The following is a 23,059-nucleotide window of genomic DNA, read 5'->3' as shown; positions in this document are numbered from 1 at the left end:
GCTCCTTAGTTGTGGCATGCATGTAGGATCTAGTTCCCTGACCAGGGATGGAACCCGCGCTCTCTGCATTGGGACCATGGAGTCTTAACCACTGTGCCACCAGGGAAGTCCCTAGGGATACATTTTTAAAAAGTAGAAAAAACATTCTCTTTGACTCCCTGTCTTTAATCCCAGTTCCTCCCCTGAGTTAATCACTGATATTAGTTGAAGATGATCATTCTTCAGATCTTTTTCTATTCCCTTATGAGTGGGTATAGATATAGAAATATACAGTTGTGTTTTATGTGTAGATTTTTTTTTAAATGCTATCATATTGTGTGCAGCCTTCTGCATTTTTATTCACCTAACATTATACATTGGACCACTTTCTTTTTTGGTCTATGTAGATCTCCATCACTGTGTTAAATTGCTGTATAGTATTTTCTACTATGGGTACTTACAGTATCCTTTCCCCATTGAGGGGCACTAAGGTTGTTCCAAAGCTTCACATCATAAATATTCTGCGTGAGGACCCTTATAGGTGTCTCCTTAGTGTTCATGCAAGTGTTTCTTTAGCTAGGGTGGTGACCAAGAAGGAGAAATGCTAGGTTCAAAGAATTATGTGCTTTTATTTTTTTATAAATTTATTTATTTATTTATATTTTATTTTTGGCTACGTTGGGTCTTCATTGCTGTGCACGAGCTTTCTCTAGTTGCGATGAGCAGGGGCTACTCTTTGTAGTGGTGTGTGGGCTTCTCATTGAGGTGGCTTCTCTGGTTGCAGAGCACGGGCTCTAGGCATATGGGCTTCAGTAGTTGTGGCACGCGGGCTCAGTAGCTGTGGCTTGCGGGCTCTAGAGTGCAGGCTCAGTAGTTGTGGTGCATGGGCTTATTTGCTCCGCGGCATGTGGGATCTTCCCAGACCAGGGCTCGAACCTGTATCCCCTGCATTGGCAGGCAGATTCTTAACCGCTGCGCCACCAGGGAAGTCTGAAATGTGTGCTTCTAAATTTTATAGCTATTACAAAATTGTCCTCTGGAAAGGCTGTGCTAATTTATCTTCCCACCCACAGAGTATCTGCTTTCCCATGTCCTCCCTACACTCGATATAACTATTTGTTTAATTTTTTTCAATCTCCCGAGAAAAAAATGTCATCTCATTCTTCTGTTGTTCTGATTAACAGAGAGTTGGAGTGTCTTTCTCTATGTTTATTAGCCAGAAAACAGCCATCCTTTAACTCTGTGAAGGAGGCAATGTAACATCACTGACAAAGGCTCGGAAGATGGAATTGGAGGGTCCAGACAAGAGTGAGCGGAAGGGAGATAGGTTTTGAAGGAAGACTCTAAATCAAGATGAAATGCAAGGGTGATCTCACGTTGAAAAGCTTTAGCACGCACTAACTCACACAGTGGGAGGACGGGAAACCTGGACTGGATGTTGATAACAAGGTGCCAGTGATCCAAACCTTCTTTGTCCATGGGATGCGGTAGGGTGGGGGCCAATTTTCTGGCAGAAGAGAAGGTAGCAACTAGAAAAGTGACAAAGGATGGGCAACGAGTTTTCAAAATGTTTCATTTATTCCACTTAAATCTTGGACTATTTTACACTGAATTGCAAGGGAACAGAAGGTCATCTGATGTTTTACCATCTTTTATAATATCCCTGATAATTTCATTTCACTCCTGCTTGATAAATCCTGGGAGAGAGAACACTTGTGCCCATACCCATAGGCGGCATCCCTGAAGAGGAGCTGGTTATAGGAAGGTCTGTCAGTCTCTGTGTAACATCTATTCGTTGTGGAAGAAGCCAGGGTTTATTGAGCACATATCATGTGCCAGCATGGGGTCAACTGTTCTCCTGGGCCACTTAATTCAATGCCTCTTACCAGATGCTCCAATCTCTATTTGTCATAGCTTTTTCAAGGCCACACAGCTGTTGGGTGCCAGATCCAGGAAGTCTAGCTCTGATTCCATACTCTTAGGTATTATTTTATTTTGCCTTACCTTCCAGTCTGAAATAAAATATCATGCTCTTGTCAGTTACCATCCTTTTTTTCCGTCGGTTTTTGTAATGAAACATTTATAATACATACTGAGGATTTAGCTAGGTGTTAGGTGCTGTATAAGGGTTTTAACTTGTATTGTTTTATTTAAATCTAACAGTGACCTTCTAGCCAGGTATAGGTATTATCCCCATTTTACAGATAAAGAAATGGAGGGTCAGGGAGTTTATTAGAGAAGCTAACACCTACTGAGGTCTGTCTTTGTTTCAACACTCTTCATTTTACATGCATTACCTCATTTGATCTTTCACAAAATCCTATGAGATAGATACCATTATCACCTCCATTTTAGAGTCCATGAATGTTACATATCTTGTCTGGTAGATGATGGACCTGTATTTAATCCTTCTCTGCTCAACTCTGATGCCATTCTGACCCCTTGCTAGGCTGCCCCCGCCCCATCTACCCTCTGGAAGCACTTAGAGAATAAAACTACTTCTTCATTTGCATAAAAATGCTTTCAACCCATTTCAGAGAACCCACATGCTTCTGTGGGCTTTTTCTTACCTTGGCTAAATATTCCCAATTCCTTCCTCATGTCTTCATGTAATTTTTGGATGGCCAGGCTTCCATGGTTGAGGGCTGCTTTTAATTGTTCAAGTGGATCTTGCTACAATTATTGTTCCCTAAAACTAACATTACCTGGAATGGCAATTCTTTACCTCCTCTCTTTGGCTGCCTGGAACAGAGTTCAGAGATGTGGAGTGATTTGCCCAAGATCACACAGCAGTGCAGAGAGAGAGGTGGGATCACACCCAGTTTCCAGGGATATTATTAAAATGTGTACATGGACTCCTAAATGGAGTTGTCTGTGGATGAACTCGGCGGGGGGACAAGAACCCCCCTGAAATTATATACACACACACACACACACACACACATATATATATATATATATATATATATATATATAGTTGTGTGTGTATATGTGCACACACATTTTCCTGGGGAAAAAGTATAGTACTTTTATTAGATTCTCCAAGAATTCTGTAAAGCTCCAAATGATTAGGAACCATAATTCAAACACAAACAACAATAACAACAATAAAAATTCTCATAGGTTTCTTCCCCCCAGCTAAAGGCAGTCTGTTAGGGGAATACGAACTCTTACGCCTCTAGGTAGCTGGGAACTCAAATCAGTCCCTCTAGCCTGAGGATTAATTTCATTTCTTGCTTGGCCGCAGGAATGTGTGAAATGGTCCCAAATTGCTCCCTAGTGACCCAACATCTCTATTGGGTAAGGACTCTGAAGCTAGGGTGAGGAGACCCACATCACCATGTCATTTCCTAAATAAAATCGGGTGGCTTGGGATTAAATCCTCTGCAGATTATGTCTCAGCCTCACTTTTAGTGCCTCAGTAACATCCCAAATCCTTTTTCTTCCTTTCTCCTTTCTCCTCACATTCTTCTCGGTAGCCTGAGGTGGGGGTTAAAAGACCTCATTTGGGGAATGTGAAGGCTCAGGGTTATATACCAGCTCTAACGTTTTATACTTTATTTTTTTCTTTTAGAATCTCAGGTTCTTGTTCTAGCCTTTTTGAAATCTCAGTTTCCTCAAAATGTACAATGGAGATAATAGTACATGGTTCATAGGGCTGTTAAGTGAGGCAATGCATTAGAAAAATGTCTGGACCATAATTACTGGCTAGTAAATGACAGTCCTCGTGACAGATTCTGATCCCCTCTGCTCGCTGCATCTCTGCTGATCTTCCTACTCACACATCTTCATTCTCTGGCCAGGCCGGCTGGGGAGCAAGAGGCCACATCTACCAGCTCCCAGCTGAGTCACTTCCTTCCAAATACAGAGACACTTTTTTTTTTCTGATTTCAAAACATATTAAAGAGCTACAGTAATCAAAACAGTATGGCGCTGGCACAAAGACAGACATACAGTAGAGAATAAACCCTCACATACATGGCAGAGACACTTTTTGGTTTTATGATTTTTTTTAACTGCTAATTGCACCAGGAAAACAGCCGATGAGTGGCAAAATTGCAAACTTGGGGAAGTGATGAAAGCTTTTTAAAAAATCTCATGGCAGTCATTCTCGACTCACTATTAAAATAAATCTGATTCTGAAAGCTTTTCACTGGCTGCTTATTACATGGCTCTATGGAACTCTCAGTTATGGGTTTTGTTCCTCTGGTGGACATCTTTAATCTTCTGATGACTCTCAGTTGTTTTGTCCTTCTCACATCACTCAATCTAGGGAGGCTTCACTCTATAATTTAGGCTCAGGAATCAAGCTTTCTTGAAAAAGAGCTGTGGTCGAGTTTGCCATGCAAGGGCTTCCTGATTTGTATTATTTATTTGATTAGACACCTCCAAGTATGTATCTCCTGCTCCGGTGCCCTTCTCTGCTTTGAAGGTGTTTGGTCTGCAGACATCACCTGAAGAAGCCCTTGCAAGGGTGTCAAATCCTCACCTCCACTCTGTGGCTGCCTAGAAATGGAGCTCAGAGATGTGGAGTGACTTTTCTGAGATCACACAGTGAGGCAGAGGGAGAGCTGAGACTCTTACACGGGTTTCAGAGGTTTTAAATTTGGGCCTGTGAACTCTTGGGGAGGTGTTGTTAGTGGAAAACTGATAGGAAATTGAGGCCCAGCAAAGGCCAGCGAGTTGAGAGAGGGCTTGCAGTGATAGGGAGGCTGCTGAGACCAGAGGCCAGTTCTCCTGATCCCACGTACAGTTAACCTTTGTCCCAAGACTATCAGCCACTATCTCTCAACAGAGGTTCCCTGAGGGCAGATTTTCCTATTTGCTCCTCAAGTATTAGGATTCACTTTTTCTCAGCCCCCAGGTGGATCATTATACTCATCAACAGCATGAAGTCCAAGCTGTGAAATAATTTCAAATTTAATTCCCCCAAATATGCATGAGGACTTGGCTGTCAACCCAGGAAAACTGGAAAAAAAATGAACATTGCTCTGGTAATAGTCATAATTTCCTTTTTTGAGATTCTTACAGTAGCATTTTCTCCATCCCAGGGTTGGATGGTGGGGGAGTGGGGATGGGGTGTTTTAGGAGTTCTTGTTCTCTTACTGTATCTTTCTGTTTTACAAAACCAGCCCAAGCTTCATGGTCCAGAGCAAGCTGGCCTTGCCATGGAATCAAAGGATTCTCAGAGTGAAAAGTGGTTGGAGATGAGATTTTATATCTTTACCTTGGCATTTGGTTTGGATACATGGAAATAGGTCACATGGTATTTAATAAAGGCCTTTCAAATCTGTCATTCATTAAACATGGCTTACCTGGGTGCTTCCCTGTGCAGGGCCCAGAACATATAAAAATGAGGAAGTCTTGACCTCTGTTCTTAAAGGGGTGGGATAGACAGGCTTGTGTAGAGCAAACAATTATCCAGTGAGCTTGGTTTTGGGATAGAAGTATGAAAAGGTGCCCTGGGGGCCCAAAGAAGGGAGAGAAGGATTCTAACTTGGAAAGAAAGGCCAGGATGATTTCACTCAATGATCCTTGAATTGGGTCTTCATGGATGAGAACATCTCATTGAGCAGAGAAGGGTGAACAGGCAGGAAGAACAGCATGAGCAGAAATAGGGGGACTTATAATAGCATAAAATCTTTGGTGATTGTTTAAGAGTCTAGTTTAATCTAATGGAGACAGGAAGCTAGGAGTGGCCTAGGTTCTTAAAGGACTTGATTGATGGGCTGAAAAATTTAGATTTCATTCCAGGGTCACATGGATCCAGTCATGTTTTTGGAGTCGGGAATGGCGTTTTCAGCTCTGTTTTAGGAAAAATTGCTCTGGCAAGAGTGTGGAAGATGTATTCGAGGGGAGTAAGGCTGGAGGCAGAGAGCTCCTGCAATAACTCAGGCAGGAGGTGCGTGTCTCGACTAGGATGATGGCAGCAGTGACAGCAGTGAAGGGACAGAGTCAGAGCCATTTAGGACTTTGAACTGAGAGGACTTGGTGACTGGAGTAATAAGGAAGGATGACTGATTCTCCGCACTTGGGAGATCAGCTCGATGTGATGGATTCACTGGTAAAGGAATCCCAGGAGGAAGAGTGAAATTTATTGGGGCGATCTTGACTTTGAAGTGCCCCTGGGAAATGTCTAACAGGCTGTTGGAAATGTGGGGCTGGGCAGACTTACGGATGCCTCGGTGGGGATTGGGTGTCTGATGATTGGCACCTCCTGTGATCAAAGAATCATTACTGTGCTGAATAAGGAGTTGCCCCTATGCCAAAACTTTCATACGTTACTATCTCATGAGGGAGAGTTCAGGCCTATCAATATAATATGACAGTTACTGAGTGCTTATTATAGGACAGGGCTGGGCTCCATGCTTTCAGTGCATTATCTCATCATGAGGCATCATCCAGATCTGTGAGGAAGATTCTATTATTGCATTCGTTGTAAAGGAGAAGAAACTGAGGTTTGCAGAGGTTAAGACATTTGCCAGAGTTGGAACCCCAGGTCTCTTGGCTCTTGAAAATTAGCTCTTAAACACTTGATTCTATTGTCTCATTAGCAGAGGGTGTCATTGAAGCTCCTGTGGCATCGTCTGAAGATATTGTGGGAGAGGAAGGGTGGGATGAAGGCAGACACCCCACCTCCTTACAGGAACGACTCCATTGGGAGAGGGTGTAGTAGAGGCAGAAAAGCTGGCCCCGGGGGGCCAGTTAGAGAGACAGCAGAGGTAGGAAGTGGTCCAGGAGACAAAGATTATGGAGTGTGTACTTAAATATGAGGGAATTCTAAATACCGGTCATGTAGGATGTGGCATCTAGACAGGTGTCTGTGAACTGTGGCAGGAGGACCGCTAAGCGAACAGGGTGAGCTCTGTGGATGGACACCCTGAAGTCCAACGCTGAGCGATTGTGAGAGAATAAATGCTAGGCGTTCTTTCAAGGAGTTGGAGGGTGAATATTTAGAGGGGAGGCAGGGTAGAGGGAGGAGGCTAGTACTGTTATAGGAGGAGGGGGGGGGCGTCAAAAATGGGAGAGGTAGGGTTCGGTCTAGAAATGGAGATAGGTGACAGGGGAGTTAAGCTGGCATAAATGAAGGTGGGAGAGCAATCAGATCTCATGCTGACCTCCCAGGGAGGTAGGAGAAGACTGGGGAACCAAGACCTTGAACTCTGAGATCATCCAGTCTGTCTATGCCAGACCTGGCCATGGGCTGGAACCACAGAGAGCTTAGTCAAAGTGTAGATGGCCCTACTCTATCCAAGACTTGCAGAATGAGGACCTGGGGTGGGTCCAAGAACCTGAAGCCCAGCCCTAGCCCCAGGAAGGCATTTAGGAATTGCTGGTGTAGTCGACTCTCCTTATTCTACACGGAAGGAAACTGAAGCAGAGAAGCACGAAAAAATTTCAAAGAGAAGAGGAAGTAAGTCCTACGTAGGACTGTCTTCTGGGTCCCAAATCAGAGCTCTTTCCCCTGCGCTGCACTATCTCATTGAAGTCAAAATTGAGTCCTGTCAGAATTTGACACTTTCTGGGTCCTCAGTTGATCAAGGGCATAAAGAACTTGTAGGAGGAGTCGCCATTCTCAGTGCAAATTCAGCAGAAGGAACAGACGAAGGCAGGGGAATGACGCAAAGGTCATTTTCACTCACAAATGCTGTTGTTAGGAGGAAAGAAATTGGATGCAGTTGATTTCAAAGTCAACATCTTTCGCGAGGCAGTAGCCTATTTGTTTTATCTTTCGTGCCCAGTGCTGTTCGGAGGCTGGAATCAGTTGGTAGGCTGGCAGGCTGGGGATGAAGGAAAAGGACAAAAAGTGGATTCTCATGATGCTTCTCACAATAGTGTTACATCTATCAACCGTACAAATGCTTTTTTTTTCCATTAATAAAGTTGGGATTGAATCCGTGTAATTCTAGCATCTAACAGCTCTCCTTCAGAAAGGTCAACCAAATAAGACGAAAGAAAGTTGCCACGCTTTAGGAGAGGCATGTCCATGGTAAGGTGAACAGAAAGTGAAAGTGAAGTAAGGTACCATCCACTGAAAATAGAACTCGGAGCTGGCCCTAAGATGGGTCCTCACTGATGGTTACCCAGGGGAGCTGGGTGACCGCTCTGCAGACCAAAATGTCCCTCGGACACCAAGTCAGGCGCTGGAGACATCTCCGGTTTCACAGGAGGGTAGGATCAATAGATAAACCTCAGTGAGCTCTGTGATGAGGTGAGGTAGCTGTTCTCCCCACTACAAACAAGTCAATGAATAAAGGTACCAATGCCCTTTGGCAAGAACCTACCCACACTTGTGGACTATTGACTCCTGTGATACCCAGAAGCAGAAGAGGGAAACAGAAGTGGAACTTGGAATCAGACATCATTGCTCTACCATTTACCAGCAATCAGCACTAGCTTTGCAGTCTTGGGCAAGACACGAGACCTCTCGGGGCTTCAGTTTCCTCCCCTTTCAATAATTCTGCCCAAGTTTATTTACCTCATAGATTCATTTTGAAGTTCAAATGTGATAATAAATGTGAAAGTACTCTGTGCGTTTTTAGCTGCTTCCATCATGCTTAACATTGTCATCAATAATAATAATTTTTAGAATGTCTTTTCAGAAACTGTACCCACCTAGGCAGTGGAGGGCTAGGGTTCCATTCCAACAGGACCACTTCCCACTGTGCCATGAAATAGCATGGTCAGGCACCCTCCAGCACTGATCTTTTCAGAGCAAGTGTATGTGAGCTCTTGCTACACTTCCCAAAGGCCATGGAGCCCAGAGGATAAGAGCTTGGGCTCTGCAGATAGGTAATCCTGCCTCTGAGGTTTGCTCTCTCCCTTCCTAGCTATGTCACTTGAGCCAGTTGCCTGCCGTCTCTAGCCCACAGGACTCCCGCTGTGAGATGAGGACAGTAATGGTACCTAGTGCAGAATGCTCTGAGATCAAACGTGGAAAACACTTTGCACTGTGCTGGCCATGGAGTAAGTGCTTGGTACATGGTATCCATTTATTATCGTTGTTGATAATCCAGAGGGTTCTTTGTGAAGTGTGCACCCTGCCCCCTCCCTCATTAAAACGTAGGCATCAGCTGGTGTGTGCAGAGCAGTGCTAGGCATTGCCCCTCAGAGAGGAGTCCAGCGGGCAAGGATTAGGGATGAGGTCTTGTCTGTGCTTCACCGAGACACGCAGAGACTGGCACGCGGCAGAGGTAGCCTGAGGTGGTGACTCTGGGCTGTCACGGTGATGAGGACATTTGTGCTGCTGAGCATCCTTGGAGGCAGTGGAAGGCTGAGACACAGTTTAGAACTGGGTGACTCTCAAACAATGGTGTTCTGAGTCTCTGGTTTCCTTCTGTTACCTCACCTGTGTAAGACGTGAAATCGCATCATTCCTCCCCCTTTATGAACCACTTTGGGTGCCAGCACAATTTGCTCTCTGGTTCCTTTCAAAATTAAATGGACCCTACCCAATTGTGCTCTTGGAGCTAAGGAACACCTGATTCATGTATGTAATGCTCTCTTGATTGATTGATCGAAGCGCATCTACTCTTTTTGATCATTCCACATCAAAAACATGCTGGGGTCTCCAAAATTTAAAGGAAGTATGTGAATTCAGTAAATGCCTGTTTCTGTTTTCAAAAGGTATTTTGAAATTCCAGAACTGCTTTAGCGCTGCCAGGTGAGGTCAGGAAGTATGGGTTCTGGTCACTTCCTTTGTTACTTATTACTGTGAAACCTTGAGCAAATGAAACTGTCTCTCTAGATTTTAATTTTTCTCTTGATTAAAAAAAGGGAATCAGAGGAGATAATTTTGAATTCCTTTCAAATCTAAAACATTCAGACTTTTGAATCCTTTTGCTGTTCTTTGGATTTTTAAGACCATACCACAAGTAATCCACAAGGGGACAGCATAAGCCAGCTGCTACTTAGGAAAGGAAAGAAACTTCTCTGAAGGCTTGAAGTTCCGACTTTTAAAATTCTAGGTTGTGTTAAGATTGTATCATTGAATTGACTTATTTCAAAACTAAATTTGTTTTAAAAGTAGAGACCGATGAGTCCCAGTGTCTATGCATTCAGTGATGAGTCAACATATGTAATATGAGTTTTAAAATGTACCCACTGAGAAGATAGTGCTCTTATTTCCAAGTGATTTCTGGCGCGAAACCCATTGGTTAGAGAGTTCACATTTTCAAATAGGATTTTAATATGCTCTTTTTCTTTTCTCTCAGAGAGGTTACCATCATGATTTTTTGAGTCATTCCAAGTTGAGTTGAGTTCAAATTTCCTTTTATTGTCCGTGTTACCTTGGATGAGTGATTTAAACTTTCAGCCTCAGTTTATACATCTGTAAAATGGGTTTTGTAAGCATTAAAGTGAAATAATTTACATGAAGTGCTCATCACTATGCCAGGCCTGTGATAGTGCTCAGTAAACTGATTCTGAGAGGGAAGTTCTAGGAGTTTTGAAGCACATTTCTGTTAATGGGCTGGAAATGGGCAATATTCAAAACAGATTCTTAAAAGATTTTCTACCCTAAAAATTCAGTGCCATTCCAGAATTGCACAAAGCACATGGTTTTATTTGAGTAAGAGAGTGGGGTCCAGGTATAAAACCACCTTGAAGGGAAGTCTCTCAACACCCTAGGGTGTGAAGGTCTGAAGGTTTTCAAAACTGTACTCAGATAGAACACATTTAATTCCCTGACTCCATGGGCATTGTTTCTGCATGTGGACTCACTTACCAGTAGTCAGCAAACGTTTTCTGTGAAGGGCCAGATAATACATCTTCAGGCCTTACAAGCCGTGCTGTCTCTGTCATAGCTACTCAACCCTGCCCTAACACTGCAGGAGCAGCCGGAGATAACACACGTGCAAATGGTGTCTCTAGGCTTCAATAACACTGTACTGATGGACAATGAAATACAAAGTACCTGCAGTTTTCATGTGTTATGAGTTCTTCTGCTTCTTTTGATTTTTTCCTAACCATTTAAAAATCTAAAAAGGATTCTTGGCTCTGAGGCTGTGCAAAAACAGGCTAAGGCTGGATTTGGCCCCTAGGCTGTCATTTGCAGCCCTTGATCTATACCATCCAGATACCGGATGTGTTCTTTAGAAAGGGCAGATGTGAATTTATTTGGATAGGTTTGTTTTCCTGAGTGTACACTGAACATTGCCCCCTACCCTACTAGATGAGAAGTCCTCTGAAGGGAAAGATGGTGTTTTCATGCCGTACTGTTAACATTTAAACTTTATTTTTCATGTTACGAAATAAATACATGCTCTTGTAAAATAAAAAGTTAAAACCCTATAAAGTTGAAGTTCCTTGTATTCCAAACATTCCACCCAGCCCCCGCCCCAAATGATTGAGATGAAGAGATAATACTGTAACAGTTTGGGCTATATCCTGTCAGGTCATATTTTTGTTCTTAATAGCGTAGTCACATCTATTATTATTTTTCAATAATAGCATTTCAAAAATGCTCAAATTGTTTACAAAATCATTCTCTCTATAGTCTTTTAAAACTTGCTTTAAAGTTCATTCAACATTTTTGTTCAACAAGTCTTTACTGCAGAGCTACTATGTGTCATGCATAGATTAGATTGAACTATATGAAATGGCTGATATTTAAACTAATTTTTAAAAACTTTCTATTTTGAAATAATTGTAGACTTCCACAAACTTGCAAAAATAGTACAGAGAGAGCTACACATTCCTCCAGCTTCCCTCAGTGGCAACATCTTACACTATTACGGTACATTATCAAAATGAAGAAATTTACATCAGTACAATACAATTAACTAGACTACAGATTCTACTTGGATTTCACCAGTTTTTATATGCACTCATTATTTAAAAAAACAAACCGTTTTTGAGCTTTAAAAATGACTAATATATATATCCTGTTACATCTTCATACCTCAGTACTCTTAGATCTTAGGAGGTGTCTTTTTCTAATAGCACCACAAAACCCTTCTTTGGCTGCGGGTGAATGAGTTTCTAACAGCTATCTTCAAAGTTTCACTTAGAATGTCACTGTGGCCTTGCTTCAGATAAATGACACACCCCTAACAGTTTACCCTTGACTAAGTCATCCTGCAGAGTTTCCAGTAATTAACACATGATACACGGAATATTTTAAAGTTTTCACATTTGAGAAAATTAGAAATCATACAAAAGTATTAATAAAAAAAATTGAATTGCCTACAATATTTCCACTCAAAGTCAGGTGTATTTAGCCTGGATTTCTTTTTAGTTTTCTTTGGGGAACAAGAGGTATGCATGTGTTTCTATATATATGTTGAAGTATTTACATGTTCATTCCCTACACTAAGTATAGCTTTATATCCTTAAAAAAATTACTATGTAATGATAATTTTCTCAGGTCATTCAAATACTTTGTAAAAAGTTATCCAGAGATATAAAGGTTAAAAAAGACATAGGAGATCAGTTGGTGAAATAGCAGCATTTTCAGATGAATAAACTGTGGCTCAGAGAGAGGAAATGTCTTGCCCAAGGTCACAGAGCCAGGAAGTCTGGGGGGAAATACTTAGTGGGGTAAAGCATGAGGGAGGCAGACTGGCAGCCTCACTGTGCTCTGAGGTCTGGGGTTAATTTTTTACAGAAATTCCATTTTTCAGAGTACCCATGTATACCCAGAACTCAAGAGCCTAAAATTAAACCAGCAAGCCAATTTACTAATTTACAGTGAGAACTCTAGCTGCCAAGGGGTCCCTATTTTGGTTTTTTTTTTTTTTTAATGTAAATACATTCTCACCTTGTAGGAAAATCTGATATTCATCAGAAGCATTGGTGAGTGCATGGACCTGGGAAAAGCATGGTTAATCTTAAGATTCTTTTGTTGTTGTTCTTGCAATTTAACTAATTTTTTTTAAAGATAGATACTACACCTACATGACAAAACTACAAAGCGTACAAAAAACTTTTAAATAAAAAGGCAATCTTCCTTTCATCCCATGTGCCCATCCCCAGAGCCACTTTTGTCTTGGAAGATCTTGGAGGCCAGTGTCTCTGTGTTAGTTTTCTGTTGCTGTTATTACAAATTACCTGAACGGTAGTGGCTTAAAATAGCACAGATTAATCTTACAGTTCTGGAGGTCAGAAGTCCTAGAATCAAGGGGTTGGTGGGGCTGTATTCCTTCTGAATTGTCTTGGGGGGGGAATCAATTTCCTTGCCTTTTCCAGCTTTGGGGTGTCACTTGCTTTCTTTGGCTTTCAGCCCATTACCTCCATCTTTAAGTCAGCAACATAGGATCTTCAAATCTCTCTTTCTCTCTGACCTCTTCTTCCATCCTCACCTACCCAGCTTTGACATTTTGGCCTCCCTCTTATAAGGATCCTTGTGATTGCATTGGGCCCACTGGATAATGCAGGATAATCTTCCCATCTCAAGAGCCTTCACTTGATCACATTGCAAAGTCTCTTTTGCCATACATATACATATCACAAATTCTGAAGATTAGACATGGACACCTTTGGGTTTCATTACTTTGTCTACCATAGTCTCCAAGTGACTCATTCTTCCTCTCTTGACCAGGCTAAAAATGTATTATTAGTGGTAAAACACTTATTGATAATTTGTTCAAATACACCTCCATACTAACATGTACATGTTGGAATATATCCCTCCAGAATAAATGTTGCAAGGATTCAATTTAATTAAATGTAAACAGAAGCTCTCATTTTCCCCACTCCCAGTGGATGGCCTTGCACAGTCAAGGTGAGCGCTGAGCCCTCTCTGGGGACCACGGCTCTGGACCATCACTTTCCTAGATTCAGTGCAAATCATTATACTGAGCATTCCTTCTTGCCTCAGTGGGACATGCTATTTACATGGTACAATTATGCTCGAACTCCAGTATAATAAGATTGTTAAGAGCATAGGTGTTGATGTTAGTCAGACAGGTTCAAATTCTAGCTCCACCACCTACGACCTATTTGACCTTCATCACATTGCTCAACTCTCCGAACCTTAGTTTTTTCACTGGCAGTATGGGCTGACGTCTGCCCCATAGGGTTGTTCCTGAGGATTAAATGTTCAGTGGAATGCTAGTAATAATATATTAGATTAATGCTCTTTTGAGCTTAATGCCAGGCCTTTCGATTCCATTTAGTCATCTTATGTGTGCTCAGCACCCATTTCCTTATTCTTTCTTAGGCTGGTTTCCCCCATGGAAGGCCACTCTCATTCTTCATATGTCAATTTCCTTTAATACCTGTATCTGTTTCCCAGGGCTGCGGTAACAATTATCACAAACAAGGTGGCTTAAAACAAGAGAAAGTTATTCTCTCACAGTTCTGGAGGCTAGCAGTCTGAAATCCAGGTGTCAGCAGAACCTTACTCTCTCTGAAGGCTCTAGAGGAGAATACTTCCTTGCCTCTTCCAGCTTCTGGTGCCGCAGGGATTCCTTGATTTATGGCAGCATCACTCCCATCTCTGCCTCCGTGTTCACATGACCTTCTCTGTGTGTGGCTCTGTGTGTCCTCTTCTGTTCCTGTAAAGGTACCAGCCATTGGATTTAGGATCATCCTAAATCTAGGATTATTTCATCTTAAGATCCTTAACTAATTACGTCTGTAAAGACCCTATTTCTAAATAAGGTTGCAATCTGAGGTTCTACTTGGACATGATTTGCGGGGGGTGGGCGTGGGGACAATATTCAACCCACTACAATTCCTCTCTCACAGAAGTGCTTTTCTTGCGAGTTCTGGGAGGCTCTGCCTTTGCCTGAATGTGCTCATGGCAGCGTTCAGGGCCTTGAGAATGTAATGGCCAGCAGAACACAGAGGACATGAAAACCAATAGCCTGGACTTGTGTAACTCCTATCCCCCGGCCGCAGGCATTGCTACTTTTCACAAGGAAGAAAAGCCAACCACCAGTGTGTATTTCTTGTTGCTCTTTGGTGTATAACACTGCAGCCCTATGAGTACTTCCATTTGGGCTTCTGGCATTTTCAGAAGAAGGAGGAGGAGAAGGAGAAGAAAAAGTGCTGTCTGGTATCACTCAGCAGGGTTTGTGTTTGCAAAATGTGTCTCCCTTTAGACGACTCCCATTTAAAATACAGATTAGCTCTGACAGAAATGACCCAGGCTGGCTTTTCTCTTTGATGGTTTCAATTTCAAGCTTACCCATCACAAATGATTGTGATACAGCAGGATTTTGACAGAACAGGGTAGGAATTTTGAACACTTTCCTGCAGTTTCCAGCTCTAGGGGATAATAGCTGAGAGAAAAACAACATTAACTAAGTTGTAGGATATGAAAACATGCTGAATTTCCCCCTCTGAGTTTTATGCTCCTAGGCATTCAACAAGTCACTTTCCCTGTAGAACAAGTAAGCTCTCTTGTACCAAATTATGAGCCTTACAAAACCTGTCACGTTTCTCCTTTTGCCTTGAGTGCAGAGAAGCTTGGGGGAAACAGCGATCAATTTCAATAATTATTACCCTAGCTATGTGTTACATTCGGGCCTCCTCTGTGTGTGGCTTTGTGTTCTGCTTCTGTGGGAAGGTTTTATTGCACATATGACGTTGCATCCCTCCTGGACATTCTCCCCTGCCCTGGCCCCGGGACACTGCTCTCACTCGCTGCTCCCTGCCCTGTTTCTTCTTCCTTCTCCTCCACCTCCTCTGCCTACCTTTTAAGTGCTAGGGTTTCTCAGGATTCCTGCTCCCCTCTTTCTCTGGACATGTAGCCCTTGGGTTTCTTACACACTCTGAGGTTTTTATCTGCTGCCTGGATCCTGATGACTCCCAAATCAGTATCTCCAGCTCCAACCTTTTCCCGAGTTTGATTCAGAGTCAAATCAGTCAACTGCTTATTACGCAAATAGGGTTTGCAATGTCCCTCTGGTACCTGACACTCAGCGACTCTAAATCTGAGCTCCTTGCCTTTCTGTCCCCTGCCTTGCTACGTCTGCTCTTCCCAGTCCTAGGGGACAGTTCAGGCAATGGCCCACTTTCACAAGGAGGAAACTTCAAGTTATCTAAGACTCAGCTCTTTCTCACCCCACCTTCAATGTCCGTATCCTCTTGATCTCCCTCCTAAGCATTTCTGGAATCTGTCTCTCTCCCTTCACTTCCAGCTCTGAATTTCAGACCTGGAATCAGATAGATAGTAATCTCTTCTTGGCTCTTCTCTTATCCTCCTAACTGGATCATAACCTGCTTGAAACGTTTCTGTGGTTTCCCACTGCTTACAGAACTAAAGGGAGACTTAGCAGCATGAAAGAAAAGACCTTCCGTGACTGGTTCCTGCCCATCTCCATGCCATCCCCTGCCACCCCCCACTTCTCATTTTACACCTTCACAGACGCTTGCCAGTTGAATGGGAACCATCCTGTTTCATGTTTCCATAGCTTTGCTGATGTTCTTCTACCTAAAATGCCTTTACCATCTTGCTTTGTTCATTGTTACACAACCTTAACTCAGTTCAGGTGTTAACTCGTTCAACAAACATTTATTGAGCACCAAGTATGTGCCAGGCAGTGTTGGAGTCCCACTGTTGGGCGGGCACGGAGGGACAGTGTCTTCATGGAGCTTAATTCTGATAGCACTCAGTGAACTACCGTGGGGCTAAGTGCCTCTCCCTCTGCCCACCCTCCCCAGCAGGTTGTCCATCCTGCATCCTTACCTTTGGCCTGTTAGGCTGAAATAAGCTTCTGGTCTCCCTCCTCTAGTGTACTGTAAATTTCATGAGGGTGGGACCATGCCATATTCATCTCTGCATTCTTGGTGCCCAGAACCGTGCTTAGTACTTGGTAGATTCTCAGTATGGTTCCCTTGTTGAACTCAGCTATCAGTTACAAATCCATGACTCCGTGTCTCAGCTTAAATTTCACATTCTCAAGGATGTGACCCTCTAGAACCGGTCAGCCATCCTTATGATGTACCTCTGACACCTTATACTATTTCTTCCCAGAATCTTGCACAATTGCTTTTTTTCAACTATTTACATTATTTGTTTAAATTTGGTTTTCTGTACTAAGTTGTAAACTCCATCGAGAAGGTCGATGGTACAGATAGAATAGTGCATGGCCTATAATAAATGCTTAATAAATATTTGTTAACTGATAGACTGACAGGTTTTCTTTCTGGAGAAAAGTCCTGAATACATTACCGGGGCTTAAAGAAAATTTAGATTCAATTGCCTGCTGGCCTAATGCCTCACTCTACCCATCTGTAAAATGGAGATGCTCCTGTGGGATAATACTGGACAGCAGATGAGCTTTAGATAAAAACATACCAAAACAAATGTGCATAAATAAATTATGCAAAAAAAGAAAAGTTGGGATTAAAAGATTAAACACATCAACTGAAGTGTCTATTTCAGGATGTGGCATTTTATTCTCCCACAGGAAATATAAACATTATCTTCTCTTTCTCCTTCCCAGCATCTGAGACGCCATTTCTTGTGCCAAATGGATTTGAATCAGAACAGGTAAAAATTTTTGTGAAGTATTTTGAAGTATATGACCTACAGTTTTAAAATCCACAATAAAGGTTTGTGGAAATAGACTGGGGAAGCAGATCTATCTAAGGGCAAAATACATTGCAACTGTTATGAAACAGTGAAGGAATTTGTAGACTTGTACTCTTGGCAGAAATAATGTTGATATCGTTACTTCTATATGTGCAGACGCTTTGAAAAGAGAAAAGAAGGATAAACCAAAACATTGAAATTATTATGTGGTCCCTCTGCTGCCCCAGAATTAGTGACATTCTACAGAATCAACACCTGTCACCGGCGTTCCTCTTATTTTCTGAGCTTATCCTTCATTCATTTGTATTATTATGAAAGAGATTCAAGCTGCTTCATGTAAAACCGTCAGGTAGTATAGACAACGTATAAGGGAAAAGTGAAGCTCTCATTCATTCTTCCTTCTTCCCCTTCTCTCTCCTCAGAGAGAGATTATTGCCCTGCCTCTGCTGCCTTGTAAGAGAAGGGATAGGAAGCTGAGGGGATGGAGCCTGGCCTGGCCAATGGGAGATGGTGTAGCCCCCAGGGAGCTAGATGCTGCCTGTAGAGCGGTGATTCTCAGACTATTTGGTGTCAGGACCCCTTTATATTCGTAAAAATTAAAACTGAGAAGTTAAAAACAATATGAATTCATTTAAAAAAGTATAAGAAACCCATCAGATGTTAACATAAATAATACTTTATGAAAAATAACTACATTTTCCTGAATGAAAAAATATAAGTGAAAAAAGTGGCATTGGTTTACATTTTTGCAAGTCTCATTAATGTCTGGCTCAATAGGAGATAGAGGTTCTCGTATCTTGCATATTATGTTATCAGAGCACTGACACCTTCACATCACATGTCACATAACCGTAACCTCTGGGAAACTTCACTGTACGTCTCGTGAAAGAATGACAGTAAAAATGGCAAATAATGTGTCCTGAAAATCATTTTGATCTCATGGGGGGTCCCCTGGCTACACTTTGAGAACCACCACTGCAGAAAATTTGAAATTGAGTTCCACTTTCTCTTTCATCTTATTGCCTCTAGAAGTCTAAGTCAGCCAGGAAAAGAACTAACACACAGGTGTAGGTAGAGCTGAAAGGATTTAGGTGATGGCCAGTAAAGAGATTTGACAGTGGAGGCCACGGCTTACAGGACAGTTATTTTTTTTTAATCTTCACACCCCACAGCCCAGCTACCTGGTGTTTAAGACTTAGGAAAATTTGAGGGAAGGGTCTGGGTAAAATGTTTCAGATTTTCCACTTTTTTTTTTTTTTTTTTTAAAGTCTAATTCGTAAGGCTGGCTTTGTTTTGATCTTGAGACACATTGGGCAAAAGGTGGTGAGCTGCAGTGAAGCTGCCGGTCACCGGATGGTGTGCTAGTGATGGGAAACTCACGGGAGGATGCTGTTCGGAAATGAGTGACCCAGTCGCCTTCCCTGTGTCTCACCAGATAAAAATGACCAACAACTACAACCTGCTCAAGATCATTGCTCCCTCCCTGGGATTTGTGCTGTTGGCATTGCTTCTGGCATTTTTCCTTCGAGGTAAGGAGGGCAGGACCAGGTGGGATGAAGCCCTTCAGAGCTTTGGAAACTCCAGGGGGATCAGGGAGTGGATGGATTCTGCTTCCTGCCCGTTTTCCCCATTCCTTAGAGTCCCACTTCTATCATTGCCCTCATCATCCCCATCAAGGAGGTTAGAGGTAAACTCATTCTCTCTAAGATGCTAAAGGCTTTGAGCGTCATCCCCCTGACAGAGTTTATATTTTGGGAAAGAAAAGTAAAAGAAGAGCACCTTTATTTATTGGACACTTATTCTGTGCCAGTCCTGATGCTATATTCTTTTTTTAAAATTTATTTTATCTATCTATTTATTTATTTATTTAGGCTGCGTTGGGTCTTCACTGCTGTGCGGGGGCATTCCCTATTTGCGGCGAGTGGGGGCTACTGTGTTGCGGTGCACGGGCTTCTCATTGTGGTAGATTCTCTTGCTGCGAAGCACGGGCTCTAGGTGCATGGGCTTCAGTAGTTGTGGCTCACGGGCTTCAGTAGTTGTGGCTCACGGGCTCTAGAGCGCAGGCTCAGTAGTTGTGGTACACGGGCTTAGTTGCTCCGCGGCACGTGGGATCTTCCCGGACCAGGGATCCAACCCGTGTCCCCTGCATTGGCAGGCGGATTCTTAACCACTGCGCCACCAGGGAAGTCCCATGATGCTATATTCTTGACATATCTAACTCGTTTCATGCTCCTGACTGCCTTAAGTGGGAAGTACTGTTCTTATCACTGTCTTGGGGTGGAGGAAACCCTGACCCAGCCTCTTCCTCTGGCTAGGAATGCCCCAGGAAGAGAGCCGTGAATCACCCCGGTCTTCTTATTTGTTCCCTTAAAGTAAAACTTCTTAACCTAGGGTCCACAGATGGACCTCAGGGGACCAGTGAATCCCTTAAAATCGTGTGCAAAAGCACTTGTACATTCATATCTGCAGTTTTCAGAGGACAGGGTCCATAGCTGTCATTAGATTCTTGAGCTGGTCCATGACCTTGTATCTGCCCTCCCCTGCCTTCAAAAAAAAAAAAAAAAGTTTTAAAACATTGCAAAAAGAAATCATGAACCGGGGTTTATAGTTTTCATGCCAGGTACAGGCACGTAGCACCTGGTCCTGTAAAAATGGGGAAAAAATTGTTCTGTAGTCATTAACAGAAACTGGTAGTAAGTGAGGAGCTCTGACTAGTAGTAACCATCTCAGCCTGTTTGAGCAACAGTGAAAGTCGTGTGTCTCCACATCTATCCCTAGTGAACACTGCAAAAGGAAATTTGGAGCTTAGTGGAAGTTTGCCATTAACCTTCATACAAAGGCATGTTACAGTTTGGGAAATTATGGGTACGTGTCCTAAGGAAGTGTTTTAAAACCCAAGTGAGTTACTTGAATTCAAATAACTCAAGAATAAAGCAGCTTAGGGAATTCCCTGGCACTCCAGTGGTTAGGACTTTCACTGCCGGGGCCTGGGTTCAATCCCTGGTCGGAGAACTAAGATTCCTCAAGCCTCACAGCCCGGCCAAAAAAAAAGGATAAAGCAGCTTAACACCATTGCCCACGATGTTGGAACAGCTGTGATTGATGAGCAGTAACTAGGGGCCTAAAGAAGCAATCATCTGATCTGGGGAAAGGAGTGGCTTTCTCTGCCAAATCCAGTTCCTAAGTTCCCACCTTTGGACCACCTGTGCTCTTCATAATGTTGCTCCGTCCTTCCCCCAGCATTTCACATAAACACAGCTACTCTGCTTCTAACCTGGCCTTGTCTTTTCAGGGAAAGTCATGGAAAACCATTGTGTCCAGAAACACACCAGGTAATTCATCTTGCGTGACTGACTGTTGTAATGATTGTACAAGCTCTTACAAATGATTAGATACTACTCAGTGGTTAATGACTTGTGTTTATATTCTGATTAAATACACGGTTGGAGAAATGTGGCATTAGAGGTGGAAAAGATGTGGCGATTCAGCTCACGTTAACCTCTGTCTTGGTTAACACTGTGATATTTGTCCAAAATGCAAATACAGTGGCAGGTTGCATTAACAGAAGTATGACATGCAAAAGAAAGAAGGTGATATGTCATTCTACCCAATATTTGTTCCACTCTGGGTGACTCACTTTAAAAGGTCATTGTTAAACTGGAGTTCACTGAGAGGTGAGTTGGCAGTATGGAAAATGAGAAAACATGTATAGTATCATTCCTGGGATTTAATTCCTCTGGCAAATTAGACCATGGGAGCAGTTTTGTGTTTTGTTTTTTAAATAATTTGAAGTCTCTGGAAAGGGATTTTGGATATCTGTCCTGTTATATAGCTTTTTGGTAAAGAAATGAAAAGATTTGGTGTAAACTGTGATGAACACCTTGCTTTCACTTAATAATTGCATCAATACCACAATATCTATATTAACAAGTAAAGATTAACAAGTAGGGAAACTGAAGGTTAGCAAGGTAACTTTTCAAAGTCATACTTGGAGATCCTCTTGGTAAATAAATACATTTAGATCATGATTTTATACTTTGCTAATACAGAAACTTTAAATCCCCTTATTATAATAGATTGGCAAAAGCCCTTTATCCCCTGTGGCCTCAGTTTTCCCATCTGTGAAATGTGAGGCTTGGACTGGATGGACCCTGAGCCCTTTTAACTCTAACAGCCCTTGATTAGTTGTTTTATAATCTAGCAGCATCCATTCATTCCTGGTCTTGGTGTTTCTCATCACATCAGCCTCTCTTCTCTCTTTACAGGCTAGACAGTGTTGGAGAAGGTAAAAATGTCCTTGACGGAAGAGAAGATGAAGACGGTCTTTTCACACTCTAAAGTGCCCCTTTCTCTTAGGATTGAGGATGAGGATATGATGTGTGAATTATCAAAATAAGTCTTAGAATGTTTTGTTGTTTTTTTTTTTTTTTTTAAAAAAAACCATCTGTTGCCTTGGTGTCACTGATCCAGTCTTGCCTTAGTTTCACAAGTGAAAGTTACCTTAGAGACCACACCTTCTCATGGTTTAATCTCTGTAGCATTACTGCTAAGTGATCTTCCACAGTATAACTGAACACCTTCAGTGATGGTGAACTCACTATCACACCCAAGGAAGTCCATTCAATCTCAGGGCACTTCTGAGACTTAGAAATATTTAGAACAAAGTCTGTGTCCAGATAGCATCTGCCTGCTGGTCCTAGCTGAACTCCTTGTGCTTACACAGAACAGGTCTAAACTCTCTTCCACCTGGTAGCAGTGCTCCAGATACCGAAAGGAGAGCCTCACGTTTCTCTAAATTGCCTTGTTTCTGGGACATGATTTCTGGTCCCTTCCCTACCGTAGTTGCCTTTGCCTTGCATGCATTTGTATCTCTCCTTTTATGCCCAGCTTTAAGAATTCAGTGCCCCAGGGCTTCCCTGGTGGCGCAGTGGTTGAGAATCCGCCTGCCAATGCAGGGGACACGGGTTCGAGCCCTGGTCTGGGAAGATCCCACATGCCGCGGAGCGGCTGGGCCCGTGAGCCACAATTGCTGAGCCTACGCGTCTGGAGCCTGTGCTCTGCAACAAGAGAGGCCGCGATAGCGAGAGGCCCGCGCACCGCGATGAAGAGTGGCCCCCGCTTGCCACAACTGGAGAAAGCCCTCGCACAGAAACGAAGACCCAACACAGCCATAAATAAAATAAATTAAAAAAAAAAAAAAAAAAAGATGGCTAGCAGGACATCAGAGCCGTTTAAAAAAAAGAATTCAGTGCCCCGCTCTGGGTATGGTATGGGCATCCCTGCGTTATTAATTGTCATCAATAACATATTGATGATATATTATGTATTGATTGTCATCAATAATGCAGGAAACAACATGGAATCACACCATCATTTTGACTCACCTCTAAAACGTCTAGGTTTTCTATTATTTTCTGTTCACACCTGAGTATCTTTAGAGGTGACCATAGTGTCACATCTTAATTCTTGCTTGGGGAATTTAATGTTGGAAACAGCCAAGAGTTCATCAGAGTAAATTGTGGTGAATGACATGGATGTCCAAGCAGGGCTGGCACATGGATGGGACAGTGAGTCGGTCCAGATCAGTTTCTCTAA

At 42.6% G+C, this 23,059-nt stretch overlaps 1 protein-coding gene across 1 annotated transcript in view; it reads left to right on the top strand.

Moving 5' to 3' along the window:
* TIMD4 (T cell immunoglobulin and mucin domain containing 4) overlaps nucleotides 1-21,811 on the top strand; it is a 33,902-nt gene extending 12,091 nt beyond the window's left edge. The window contains exons 6-9 of the mRNA XM_059919578.1: nucleotides 17,376-17,422; nucleotides 18,900-18,993; nucleotides 20,757-20,796; nucleotides 21,730-21,811. Of these exons, the coding sequence (XP_059775561.1) occupies nucleotides 17,376-17,422; nucleotides 18,900-18,993; nucleotides 20,757-20,796; nucleotides 21,730-21,802 (254 nt within the window). The 3' untranslated portion in view covers nucleotides 21,803-21,811. The remainder of the gene's footprint in view (nucleotides 1-17,375; nucleotides 17,423-18,899; nucleotides 18,994-20,756; nucleotides 20,797-21,729) is intronic.
* Nucleotides 21,812-23,059: the final 1,248 nt, after the last annotated feature.

Source organism: Balaenoptera ricei, chromosome 3 (assembly GCF_028023285.1).
Source record: "Balaenoptera ricei isolate mBalRic1 chromosome 3, mBalRic1.hap2, whole genome shotgun sequence".
In the NCBI taxonomy this organism is placed as follows: Eukaryota; Metazoa; Chordata; class Mammalia; order Artiodactyla; family Balaenopteridae; genus Balaenoptera; species Balaenoptera ricei.
This window is presented reverse-complemented; position numbering and strand designations above follow the sequence as displayed.